The sequence below is a fragment of the Brassica oleracea genome, chromosome C5, assembly GCF_000695525.1.
Source record: "Brassica oleracea var. oleracea cultivar TO1000 chromosome C5, BOL, whole genome shotgun sequence".
Taxonomy (NCBI): domain Eukaryota; kingdom Viridiplantae; phylum Streptophyta; class Magnoliopsida; order Brassicales; family Brassicaceae; genus Brassica; species Brassica oleracea.
In genome coordinates, this window is record NC_027752.1 from 28,112,159 (window position 1) to 28,125,444 (window position 13,286).

A 13,286-nucleotide genomic window follows, 5' to 3' on the forward strand; every position below is an offset into this window, starting at 1 on the left:
ATTTCATATAACAACAACTCAATTGTAGGTTTTTGTTTGACAATGCTCTCAAATTAAGATTTTTTGAAATAATTTTTATATTAATTAAAAATTATCTAAAGTAGTGTAGAGTTGAATTCCAATTCACTGAGAGAATATTAAAATCATTTCAATTGTATAATAAGAGATGTATAAAATGATCCAAATACCAAAATCATTTTAAATAGAAATCTACATAAAAAAAGTAAACCCTCATCAAATGGTAATATTCCTAATATAAATTTTAGTATATATACTTTATTTAGTAACCACTTATTTAATTAAAATAGCATCTTTAACACTTATTTTTCATAAAAATATTATATTCTAATATTAAACATTTATTGCACGATATTTTCTTGTTTCAGATTTGAATGGTTATTTCTCAGTGTACACATTTGAACACTAAAGGTGGCCGGTTTGAATTATTTCTTTAAAGTATTCAAATTTGTTTAGAGTAATTATTTTATTTTTCTGCAGAATATAAGGGTGAACGGTCTAACACGCAGTACTCGAAAACAACTGCGACAAAAAGTAATAAAGTAGTTTGCAGAGTCTTAGTTGAATATGTATTACATCTTGATTTAGAAAAAAACTATTTTCTTTCATTTGTATTCCCTTAATAATCCCATAATTTAACATACAAGTTCTTCGGTAGTCTAAAATATTTTTTTATAAAATTTATTTTCCATCAAAATTTATATATTTATAATCTTCGACACTGTAATTTTTGTCTTGTAGATTTACATCAATCTCGTATAACTCACTGTTTAGTACATTTTATTTATATGTTACTAACAATGTTGAACATTAAATTTGAAGGATTGCATAGTATTTTTGGTACATTTTATTTCTAATCGATATGTAATAATTTAAAAATATTTTGAGTTATGTATTTTCATTTTAAGTATATCATTTATACTTTTTTTTTACAATATTTACTTTTATATATTATCATTTTACTTACCATTTTATATAGTAATTTAAATATTTCTATTTTAATTTTAATATAAACGGCTTCCCCCGTAAATCGCGGGGGTCCAAATCCTAGTAATTATAAAAACAAAGAAATCTGATAGAGTGAATTAAAAAAAAAACATGGAAATATAATGAAAACATGGTTTCCTAAGTAACAAAAATATAAAAATGGGTAATTATTAAAGAATTAGAGTAACTAGGTGGTTGCCCGCGATTTCGCGGATATAAATATTTTATGAAAATTTTATATTATGTTTATAATTTTATAATTTTGAAAAATAATCATAACTATTAAAAATAACCTTTTTATTTTAAATAGTTTGAAAACCAAAAGTTTTGGTATTGTATAATCTATAATTTATTGTATCCACTATTAATATAAATATGTTAAAATCGTTTATATAATTATTTCTATCATAACATATGTATTTATTTAAATTTCTATAATGTAATCTATGATATTTAATTATTTCTATAAACAAATTATGCTAATTCTTCTATTTTAAAAAGTTTAATTGTTTGTATGGTACTATAGATTAGATTAAGTAGTTTTAGGATTAGTTTTATTATTAAAATTTTAATTAAATAAATGAAAATTCAAATACTAACAACCAATCAAATTAAGAGCATTAATTTTAAACTTCACCTATGGATGATACCTAAGCAAAAGTCATTTAAGTGACTTTTCAATTAATATATAGTAGGATTAGATTGGTTGGTGGTTATAGTTTTGTATGCATTATTAAAATATTTTCAAAAATGTAAAGTTGATAAAATTTTATCTTTTTTTTATCATTGCATAAAAATTAAGTAATTTAATCACTTTATCTAAAAATATTTATCATATTTTATAGTAAAAACTTTACTAATAACTGTTTTGAAATAAAAATAAAAATTATTATATAATTATTATTTTATTTATTAGATTATTTTTATATATATTTTTTCTCTAGTAATTAGTATTATTATTTTTATCGAATAAATTTATATGATTGGTTTCGGGCAACCCAAAACGTTCTCACGGCTTTATTCCTGTTGAAAACCAAGATACATGGGTTTGAAGAAGTCATACCGGGACTAAACTTTGGTGCTCGGAACACTTTGGATGAAGCTGCAGTACTTGTAAAAGGGAATTCTTAAGCCACAGGACTTGAGATTCTTTGTTGGTTATGCCGGTTGGCAGCTACATCAGCTCAGAGAAAAGATCGAATCAGATTACTGGCATGTTGCCGCTTGCAGCTCCGATTTAATATGCGGAGCTTCACCAGAAAACTTGTGGCAAGAGATTTGCAGTGAATGGGCGGTCAATACTCAGAGCTCAGCCGGATACCCAAGCTGGATATGTACTAGTTTTGAAATTGATGCCTAGTTTCTAAGAGAACTAAGGCTTTTTATATATATATATTCTCTATTAAGCCAAATGTATAACTTCTATCTATAAATTGACTTACTAAAGGAGTAGTTCTTAATATGCACATCTGTTTGCTTCCCTAACCAAAAGAAATAGCTGAGAGCATGAAACATAGGTTTGCCATAATAGAACTTGGGAGGCAATCTGTGACTCAAAGTTATGAAATCATCTAGTTCGTGTATCATCAGTTTCTATCTTGTTTCATTGCTTAAGCACATGCTTTGACAGATTTCTCAAGGCGGGACTTGCGTACAGCTTCTTGGATTCGTCTCTCGTGATCTTTCATCATGTCTTCAATGTTGCCACCAGGAGGCATCAACGGACCCGAACAGTGCATTCTGTTCTTCTTTCGCATATATCTCTGAAACAATATATCAAGAAAACATTTATTTAACAGGAAGGAAGGAAGAAGAGTTAAAGAGTCAGTTATTACCGTTGTGGGTTCTCGTGATGGTACACTTTCCTTTTGCGAAGAGCTAGATGAGTAGCCCCCTGTTATAACAGGCACATTGTTGTTGGAACGATTAGCTCTCACCTCTCCTACACTGCTCCTAGAGCTTTTATTCTTATTCAATGTTGCGGTTAAGCTTGGATGGATCACTGAACTTGAAGCAGAAAAGAGCTTTCCTCTTCCATTCTCTTTTTTGAACCCATATGGGGTGTTGATTGAGACATTAGAGTGCCCTGAAGCCATGAACTCCGGTGTTACCTTGGAGTCTCTTCCACCTCTTCTCGCAGATTCGTGTCCACGCCACTTCACAGCTTCTGCTTTCTTCCTGAAATTTTGCAAAAATGAAAAGTTTGTTTAGGATCTCTCTGATCATGCATCATTCACGGACCTCTCATTGCATACTCTCTCACCTTTTTGCTTCTTCGTTGCGCTTCTTTGCATCAAGTTCCTTGCTTGGAGGATACTTGGGCAAACTTGAGATGTGACAAGGGAGGGGCTCGGTTGTAAAGAACTAGAGAGATGAATAAGATAATCATTACCTCACTCAAAAATGTTAAACAAACAAGAAGAGGGCACATTACCTCACTCAATAGAGTAGAAGAAGCTGAGCATCTTTTCTCTGGTTCTACAGATAGAAGCCTATCAAGTAGAGCTAGAGAAGAAGATGGTAAGTTCTTGAACGTTTCTAGTAGGACACGCTTATAAGGATGTTGCGGTCTGTAACTTGTCGCCTGTGGGAACTTTGTTGTTTCCCAAAAGTCTTCGGATGGTGAACCGCACAGCTTAAAGATCTTATGCATTTGCTCCACCTGCAAGATACAAATCAGTTTAAAACCAAGGCTAAAAAAGAAGTATGGACTCATCATACACATATAATCTGAATCTTATAACTCACCTCAGTTCTTCCTGGCATGATTGGTTTACCTACAAAGAGTTCTGCTAGAATGCAACCAACGCTCCAGAGATCAATGCCTGGTCCATAGTCTGTAGATCCCAGTAGAAGCTCAGGTGCTCTATACCACAAGGTGACTACACGGCTAGTTAGCGGCTGTTCATGATCCGGATTATAAAAACTGGCTAGACCAAAATCTCCAATCTTGAGAACACCATCATTGTTCACCAAAAGGTTCGAACCCTTGATGTCACGGTGAAGAATTCCGCGGCTATGACAATGCTCAAGTCCACAAAGAAGTTGTTTCATAAAACATTTGATCTATTCACAGAGAATAGTGAAATTTGATTTGTTAGTCTTAGAGAACACAACATGGGTGAGTAGTTGACGGAAGCTTTTATTAAAGTACCTGTGGCTCGGTGAATTTGACACCAGGCCTAAGGGCGAGACCTGAAAGATCATGCTCCATGTAATCAAAAACAAGATGCAAGCTACCTGATAGCTTTGAAGTGACAAGACACTTAAGCTTCATAACATTTGGATGATCTAGTTTGCGCAAAATGTTGATTTCTCTAGCCATAAACCTCACACTTTCCGGATCCATGTTAGCAAACCGCACCTTCTTCATCGCCACTATTTGGCCCGTCTCAAGATCCCGAGCCTTATACACAATACTATAAGTCCCTTGTCCTATCTGTAAAAATAAAAACACAATATCATTACAAACCAATACACTGTATGATTCAGACAAATGAAAAGTTGAAAGAGACTACTAACTTTGTCAAGCTTCTCAAACGAATCTGCGCGGCGAGGAACCCAACCTTTTATGGCTTCCCCTGCAACAGAGGTTAACCAATAAGGCCATCCAGCAGCAATAAGCTCTGCTTCTGCGCTACGAGGTACTTTCGAAATAATCAATCCTCCTCCTTTGCCATTGTCTGAAACTCTTCTTCCTCGATGAGACCTCGAAGGTCTCTCTATGATCGTTGTTTTACCATCGTGACTATCATCTATAGGAACAATCAAACCGCTCGCTCTTCGTCCACCACCAGAGCTTCCATCTACGGCTTTGTGCGAGAAATCATCTTTATTTGAAGGCAGAGGAGCAATCAGTTGCACCGCGGAAGATTTGTTCCAATACTCTTTTCCTTTCTGATGACTATGAGATGAAAGATCGTCTGCTTCCTCTGCTGCTCCTTTCGAGCAAATGCAGCCCATAATAATAATAACTCTGCCTTGGTTTACGCACGCAAATATCCTACTACTCTACAATGATTTAAAACATGACCTTGCACCAAGCATCAAAGATCTCTCTATCACTTGGACAGATTAATCGAGATGAATGCAAATCTAAGTTTTTGCGGCAAGAAACCAAAAGGGGTTCTTCTAAACCCCAAAAAGATTGTGAATTTGGTGAAGAAGTTGGCAAATTCTATAGAAACAAACGCAACAAGGTTTTACTATTCAAGAGCAAACAAATGTTGAGAATCATAGTTGCAGCAGCGGTTCAACAAAACGGAAAATCCGGGGGAAATAAGGAAAAGAAAGATTGTCAATAGAGAGATGGAAAACAAATGATGCAAGATATGGTTTGCATTAGAGTAAAATCAGGAGAACCCTTCAATCTTGGGACAACACACAAATTTGTTATTTCTCTTTTTCTTTATTTAGAAAAAATCCAAATACTTCAAACTGTTTGCATGAAAATGGGATTGTAGTAATAAAGTTGTGATTTGTATTATTTCGCTCTTCAATTTTGTGTGTTTTTGTATGTGAATTTATTTCATTACATAGATTTTAAAATTTTTATGGATATATATGATATTCTCAAAATTGAATCTTATAAGTAAAAAAAAAAAATTACATCTCAACACTAATAGATTTTAATATAATCTTAAAATCAATGAAAACTAAACTTTTCTAATAATAAAGCATTTTGATTGGGATTTAAAATTCTTCACTCCAATAACAATAGATTCTACTCAGATTTTAAAAATTCATAAACAAATAACAGTGAAATCTCAAAATTTTATAATTCCTCTAGAATATTTGATTCATCTAATGAAATTCATCGAAAATAGCTTATATGTAGTTATTGATGCAAAACACAAATGGAAACTATATTTTGAAATAAATAATAGTTATCAATAAACCGGGTCGGTTATAAATAAAAGTTAAAACAGAATGACAACTTCTAAATAAAATCAGATTTGTTTCCATTTGAAATCAAATCAAACGAGGGAGTTATCAGATATCAACCATTAAACCAATATAATTGGTTTACAAAAGTATGTCTTCCTCATTAACATTATTTCTCTACTAGTATTTTATATGACATATAAATTTTCTTAAATTTAATACTGGAAAATCAAAGGATAAAATTTTCAAATAAAAAATAAAAAAATGTTATGTATATATATATATATCCCCTATATACTAATTGAGAATCATTTAAAAATTTGTAACCTTAAGTTTGTATTAATTAAAAAGAGACTCTGCTTATGTGTCACTTAATTAGGATGACAATTTAGCTTACGTGACAACTTAAGAATCAATTAAAAAAAATGTTGGTCCAAATCCAATTACTAAGGAACATAATATTAACAAAAAATATAAAAAGCGTGTTTTCTTTCCTTAAATAAAAGATACGGAATTATTTAATATGATTAATACATATATGGCAATTACTGACTATGAATAATAAAGATTTAATAACAATTTTTGAATCATTCTTTATTTTTTTTAATTTTATATTATTAAAAAATTAAAAAATCACAATAACCATGTAATAAAAAATTAAATTTTTTTCTTATATGTTATATTTTGAAATTTTTAAAATGACTTTAAATTAAATAAATGAAGAAACCTTATATATTATATTTTAATTTTTTAAAACGACTTTAAATTAGAAAAATGAGGAAAACTTATATGTTATATTTTTCTTATATGTTATATTTTGAATTTTTGAAACGACTTTAAATTATAAAAATGTAAGTTTTCCTTAAGCATATGACTAAAACATTAAAATGACATGTATCAATTCGATGGTTGATCTGAAACCTTTCAAAACCATATGGAAAATAAATGTCAAAATAATTCAACTATGAAAATAGTACTGTTCATTTTTTAAAGAATGTGTTCGGTGGAAAAAAAAATAAGATTTTTGTAAATAGTTTGTTTAATGTCCAATCCGATAAACGCATGATATATTAATTATAGTTTAGTTCCACATTTTTTAATAAAAATTGATCTGGTCCATTGGAAAGAAATTATATAATTGCAACAAAAAACATTGTATATAAATATATAAAATAATCAAATATATATAAATAATTGTCGATAATATATACAAATAAACTCACCATGCTCAAGGCGCATGTCTTATCCTAGTATACTTTTAATTGCGAAATAAATTTTTGCAATTGAGCTCTCACGTTACAAGTTAGAACGGTTAAAGTCAATGTTACCCTTAATAAAATTTGGGAAATTGCCAAATATAACTCAAAATATGATTTTGAACATAATTATATACCCTAAATTCAATCAAATTCAAAAGTAACCCAAAAGACTAGTGAAATTACAACAATCATCTTATGAACAAACAAAAAACATGTATTAAGTTTTACCATTATAACCCTCCGCGTGTCATATAGTAGATCTTAAAAATAATTTATAAATTTTTATAAAAAATATTTGTATGGGAGAAATATTGAAATCATATAACTATAAAATATTATAAATGATGTAAATTTTGATTAACTAAAATTGAATTGTTTTCAACATAGATGAGTGAATATAGATTGAGTCATGATAGCTTTGATTTAGGGTTTGGTAACATATGTTATAGTAATGTTTATATTTCTAGGGTTTAATTTTGGAATCATAACTTTAGAAAAAAAATAGACCTGCTTGTGTTTAGTTTTTTGTATATTAAACACTTTATAAGTTGATTTTAAGTTCAGTGAATTTTTTTTTTTGCTATTTAGTTAATTATTTGATTAGGGGTTATGGTTTGGAAGACTTCCTAAGAAGTCTTCTGATATGTTCCCCCTTGAATTTTAGTAGAATTTAGGTTTTCCGCCTAAATTTCAGTAGAATTTAGGTTTTTCGCTTATGTCAAAGTCTTCCAGAAGTCTTCAATGGCAAGTTTTCTCATGTATTAAATCTAAAAAAATAATTTATAAATTTTATAAAAAAAAATTTGAAAGGAAAAAATAGAAATCATGTAATAATAGACATTTATAAATGATGTAATTTAGTTTTACTAAAATTGAATTATTATTAACATAGGTGAGTGAATATAAATTGAGTAATAATAGTCTTTGGTTTAGGGTTTGGTAACATATGTTATAGTATTGTTGGTATTTTTAGAGTTAGATTTTGAAATCTTATCTTTTTTTTTAGTTTTGACTTATGTGTTTAGTGACTAGCTAATAGCTTGATTTAAACACTTTCTAAATTTCTTTCAAGTTTACGGAAGTTGTTTTTGCTTAATTATTTGATTATAGGGTTTCGAAGACTCCCATGAGACTTTGATTTAAGGTTTGATAACATATGTTATAGTATTGTTATTATTTAGGATTAGATTTTGGAATCTTAATTTAAAATTGTTTTTTTTGACCTACATGTGTTTAGTTTTGTGTATATTAAACACTTTATAAGTTGATTTTAAGTTTAATAAATTGTTTTTTTCGCTATTTAGTTATTTATTTGATTTGGTTAGGGTTTTGAAGACTTATAGAAGACTTCCTAAGAAGTCTTCTGACATATTTCCACCTAAAGCGAAGTCTTTCGGAAGTCTTCCCATGTATTAGATCTTAAAAGTAATTTATAAAATTTATAAAAAATAACAATCAAATAAATTCAATTGCAAAACTAATCTATGCAGACTTCTTGCGATAGTGAGAAGACTTCATCTAACAGTAAAGAAGATTTCCCGAGAAGTTTTCTCTCATGAAGTCTTCTATGAAAAGTTAAATTTCTGACAAACTTCGGTTAATTGCAAAAAAAACTTGTTTATCCGAGAAGACTCCTCTCATTTTTCTTGTTAACAAAGTAAGTTAGAAGACTTCTAGATAAGTCTTCTAATTTTACTTTGTTAACAAAAAAAAAGACAAAAAAGTCATTGACCTATGTCAATTGCAAAAAAAAACACACAAGAAGTCAATTGCAAAATAACACATAAAAAGTCAATTGCAAAACTAACCTATGCATTGGCTTGAAGACTTCTCTAGAAGTCGTATTAGCGAAACATATATGAAAAAAAATTCAAAAATCATTTTAGATCCGGTGAAATTCAAGTTTAGCTTTTACAAGTACACATAACTTCTTAATGGAAGTTACTCACTCATTCTTGACCATGAATCATGAACTTAAGTAACTCTAATAAGCTTATAGTTTTGTAAAAAATCGTTAGGATTTTTTGGATGAAATCAGAGATAAAGTGAAATGGAAATGGTTTATGTGTGTAAAAAATGAGGATATAAAGATGTATATGTTGATTTTAGGTGCTTTTAGAGCTTGAAATTGGTTGTTCATGGTGGTTGGTGCTTTGGTGACAATGGCAATGTTATAAATAAATGAGGAAGATGGGGATGAATGAGTAAAACACTCAGTTTTGGAAGAAAAAGAAGTAGTAGTATTTTTGTGAATAACTCAAACTTCTAGGGTGGATATTGCAAAATAAAGTTTAAAAAAAAAACATAGGTCATGTTTGTGTTTGACTTCAAATTTTGAGTCATATTTGAAAAAAAACCCTAATAAAATCTAGATATTGCAGTAGAAAATTTTAGAGATTAATAAAATAATAGGAAGTAATTAAAGTTGTGGTCGAATAATCTAGATATTTTATAAGATGTATAAGAAGTTATAAACATCTCTTCAGCTCACCATTTGTAATATAAATTTATAAAGTGTTTCTGATAAGTTCTCTTGTTTTTTTTTAAATGCTTTTAAGATTTCTCTTGATGTTTTTTTTTTATATTCTTATTCATACTTTAAAGGTCTTTTATTCCTTTGGGGTTTTTTGGGTATTATGGTTTTACACTAGTTCTAAGCACTATCCAAACTTTTTTAAATGATATCAGTCATTATAATCATGTATTATCAAGATCGGGGTTAAAAGAGAGCTCGAATATGTTTTAAGTGTGGAACCAATGGGTCGTGTTGTTGGATTGCCAATGTAAATATTAAACCAATCTAAGTACCAGTTATGGAAATCATGAATGGAGCCATAGTTGGTGAGTGAGGACTTATGGAATGGCGTTGGCGATAGTGGCACAACATCAAAAAAGGGAGATGATACAACCGCGGAAGCAACCAAGGAGTGGACACAGAAAAATGCTAAAGCGGAGTTTGCTTTGAAGAGTTCTATATCTGCAGGTGTATTGGAGTGTGTCACAAGGCGTAAACTTGCTATTTACATTTCGAAGCATTAGATCAACTTTTGAATAAGAATAATGAGGCTAGGCTACAGCTAGCAGAGAATAAACTCGCAAAAGCGAAGCAAAGGGAGTCTTCAATTTCCATAGTTCTTCATCAAGATAAAGAACCTTTACTCTGAGATTAATACTCCTGTTTAGGTGGAATATATTTTGGAAGCACGGTTAAAACAATGTATTATTCGGGATCTACGACATGGATATATTCTTTAAGACTTAACTTCTCTTCGGCAAATAAAACATAGGATCAGTTGGCTACATAAATGTGTTCTACTTTCAAATGAAAAAGTTGGAGGCAAAGATAAAGAAGTGCATTTTTGTCAGTTACGACCAATAATGGAAAGACTGTACGGGCATGGATCTGGAGAGACATAAGTACATAGTGTCTTGTGAGGTTTATTTGAAAGAGGTTTATAATACTATGGGCTACCTCAAGTCTTGGTTTATGAAGATGGTGTGTGTTCCTCCAAGATTGATGAACATAATATTCATTTTCTAAGTCACATTGAAAGTCTTAAAACATAGACTCAAGGTGAAAGAGTGACACTGACCAAGACAAAAAAGAGTAACATAATTGTGGTTCTATCACCAATCAACGACCAAAAAGGATGCTCACATGAAAAATGAAATTTGTGATTTGGTTCTGAAACCCAAGAATTTTCATCTCTTGTAAATGTGTGTATCGATTAAAGCGAACCGCTGATGGAAGCATTGATAGTACAAAGTAGGATTGGTTTCTCGAGGGTTATTTCAAAAGTATGAAGAAAACTATGATGAGATTTTCAGCCCAGTAACAAAGATTACTATTGTACGCTTACTCATATCTTTAGCTACAAGTTTTAGTTGGAGGTTATGGCAGTTACATGTGAAGAATGATTTTATAAATGGTGAGGATGATAACAAAATTGTTATGGAGAAATGATTTGGTCTTCAATCACGAGAGTATCTTAACCATATGCAAAATTAAAAAGGACTTGTATGTTTTAACTTTTAAAGCTTGGTATGGAAAGCTTGCTCAATTTCCGTAGTTTCGCGGTTATATGTTATCAAATGTGATCTAGTCCTATTCTTCAATAGAAGTAAAAGAGTTCACGAGGAGATAATAACTTATTATGTTAGTTTTTGAATTAATAATTTAAACTAATAAATATTCATAAGAAAATTATGTCCGCATGTGCGGGCAAAACACCTAGTATACTATTATTTGTGAAGTTATTTTTTTTGTAACAAAATTCTCACGTTAAAAGTTAAACTAGTTAATATCGTTCTTACCCTTAATGAATAATTATATATATATATATTATATATATATATATAATTATTATTATATAATTGTGTATCCTAACTAATAAGTAATTGTGGAAGCCCCTTGGTCCAGTGGAATTGAACTCTTTAATTTGTTTGAGACCTTGAAATTTTTGAGCTCATCAACGAAGCGTAACAGTTTCAGCTTTAAACCACAGAAACTTTTAGTACAAAGATAAAAACACGAAATACAATCCATTTTTGGCCATAAGAGAGACTTCAATCTCATATAAGTTTCTAGATTCCTCGTTCTCAAATGTCTTGCTTATATCAAACGGTGTAGGATGCTAAACTAATCTAGGCGAAAAGGGAAAGATGATAATAGATTCGAGAGTGATAGATGGCTTACTTCTTTGTTCATCAACATCGGGCCATCACATACTCCCACTACTATTCGATCCATGGTTAGCTTCACCACCTGATTTCTCCATCCCCACCAACAAATATATTTATAAATTAGTTCTGATTCTCAAGCAGAAATCACAGAGAGAAAACAATAATTAACCTTGAAGTCTGATGCCCATCGTGCAATCAATCAAAGATACCACCCAAAACGACAGCACCGAACGAATCCGCCATAGTAATCTTCGAAGCTCCCACTCCTCGCAGGTCATCTTCCGCATGACTTCGCCTCCCTGACTCGTTCCACTTCTTCTCCGCCGTCTCTTCATTCCTCCACCGCCACAACGGCATGTCAGGACTCTACCTCTCTCGTCTCTTTAACCTCAATGACCTCCCCGTCTCATTAACCTTGCTCTAAATCCAACATCCGACATCGGCGACCTAATCTCACAAAAGAACAAAATTCATATATATATGTATAATCTTTTTATCAAGCTAATTATGTTACGTGACAAGTACATATCAATGACATATATTGTGTAATCTATCTAGTAAATAAAGGATTATTAAGAATAGAACTTGAGAATGACTACACCTTAGCCATAATGGCAAACTTATAAATAAATTAGATTTTTTAACCGCACTACGCACGGATAATATATTATATGTATTTCTCAATTCTAAAAAAATAATGTATAATATTGTATTACATTATTTAAAGAATATAAAATAAGACTACATAACATAAATATATTTTTTAAATTTTCTTTGTGGAAATCATTATGTTGTTTGATCGTTGTACTTGATTCACATATTTGCATAGATATTTGTGATAGATGAATAACTATATTTTTATTATCAGTAAATAATATATATTTATTATATAATATAAGAAAAATGAAATTATTTACTTTTTAAATAAAATTGTCTCATGTTGGGGACTCGGTTATAGACATATCATATTCGAAAGAGACATTTTTACAGTTATCAATCTTCTTAACAGTCAAGAAACAAATCTGAATATCAAAACAATATCTCATACGATCTCTTTGAGAAATGATTGCTCTGAACAAATTGAATTAAGGCATCAAAAAGGACTAGAAATGGATGTGCAGATGTGTTATCTACGTCAGCTTTACAAAGTATTATTCATAGTTTATATATTATTTATGTCTATCCTATTTTTTGTCCATCTTTTCTTAAACATCTTGAAATAACTGATGCTAATTAATAATAAACTTTTGGCTGGCAAAAAAAATCAAATTTGTCTAATTATCGCTTAAATATTTTATTAATATTGTCTAAGAAGCTTTCAAGTGATATCATAGTTTAATTTTTATTAGTATTTTTTGTTAAATTTTAGAGTTTTTGTATTTAAGATTTTTTTTCCATATTAAGCTTATATTTCTTTCACATAATTGATATATATATATATATATATATATATAT

General features: G+C 30.1%; 1 protein-coding gene across 1 annotated transcript; it reads right to left on the minus strand.

The window, feature by feature from the left end:
* Nucleotides 1-2,032: 2,032 nt before the first annotated feature.
* LOC106343743 (probable serine/threonine-protein kinase At1g09600) lies at nt 2,033-4,969 on the minus strand (the record flags this gene model as incomplete). Its single annotated transcript, XM_013783041.1, is given in 7 exon segments — nt 2,033-2,768; nt 2,841-3,183; nt 3,269-3,369; nt 3,440-3,667; nt 3,754-4,071; nt 4,160-4,444; nt 4,528-4,969. Coding segments are annotated over 7 exon segments (1,869 nt in total). The 3' UTR covers nt 2,033-2,615.
* Between the last annotated feature and the right edge of the window lie 8,317 nt (nt 4,970-13,286).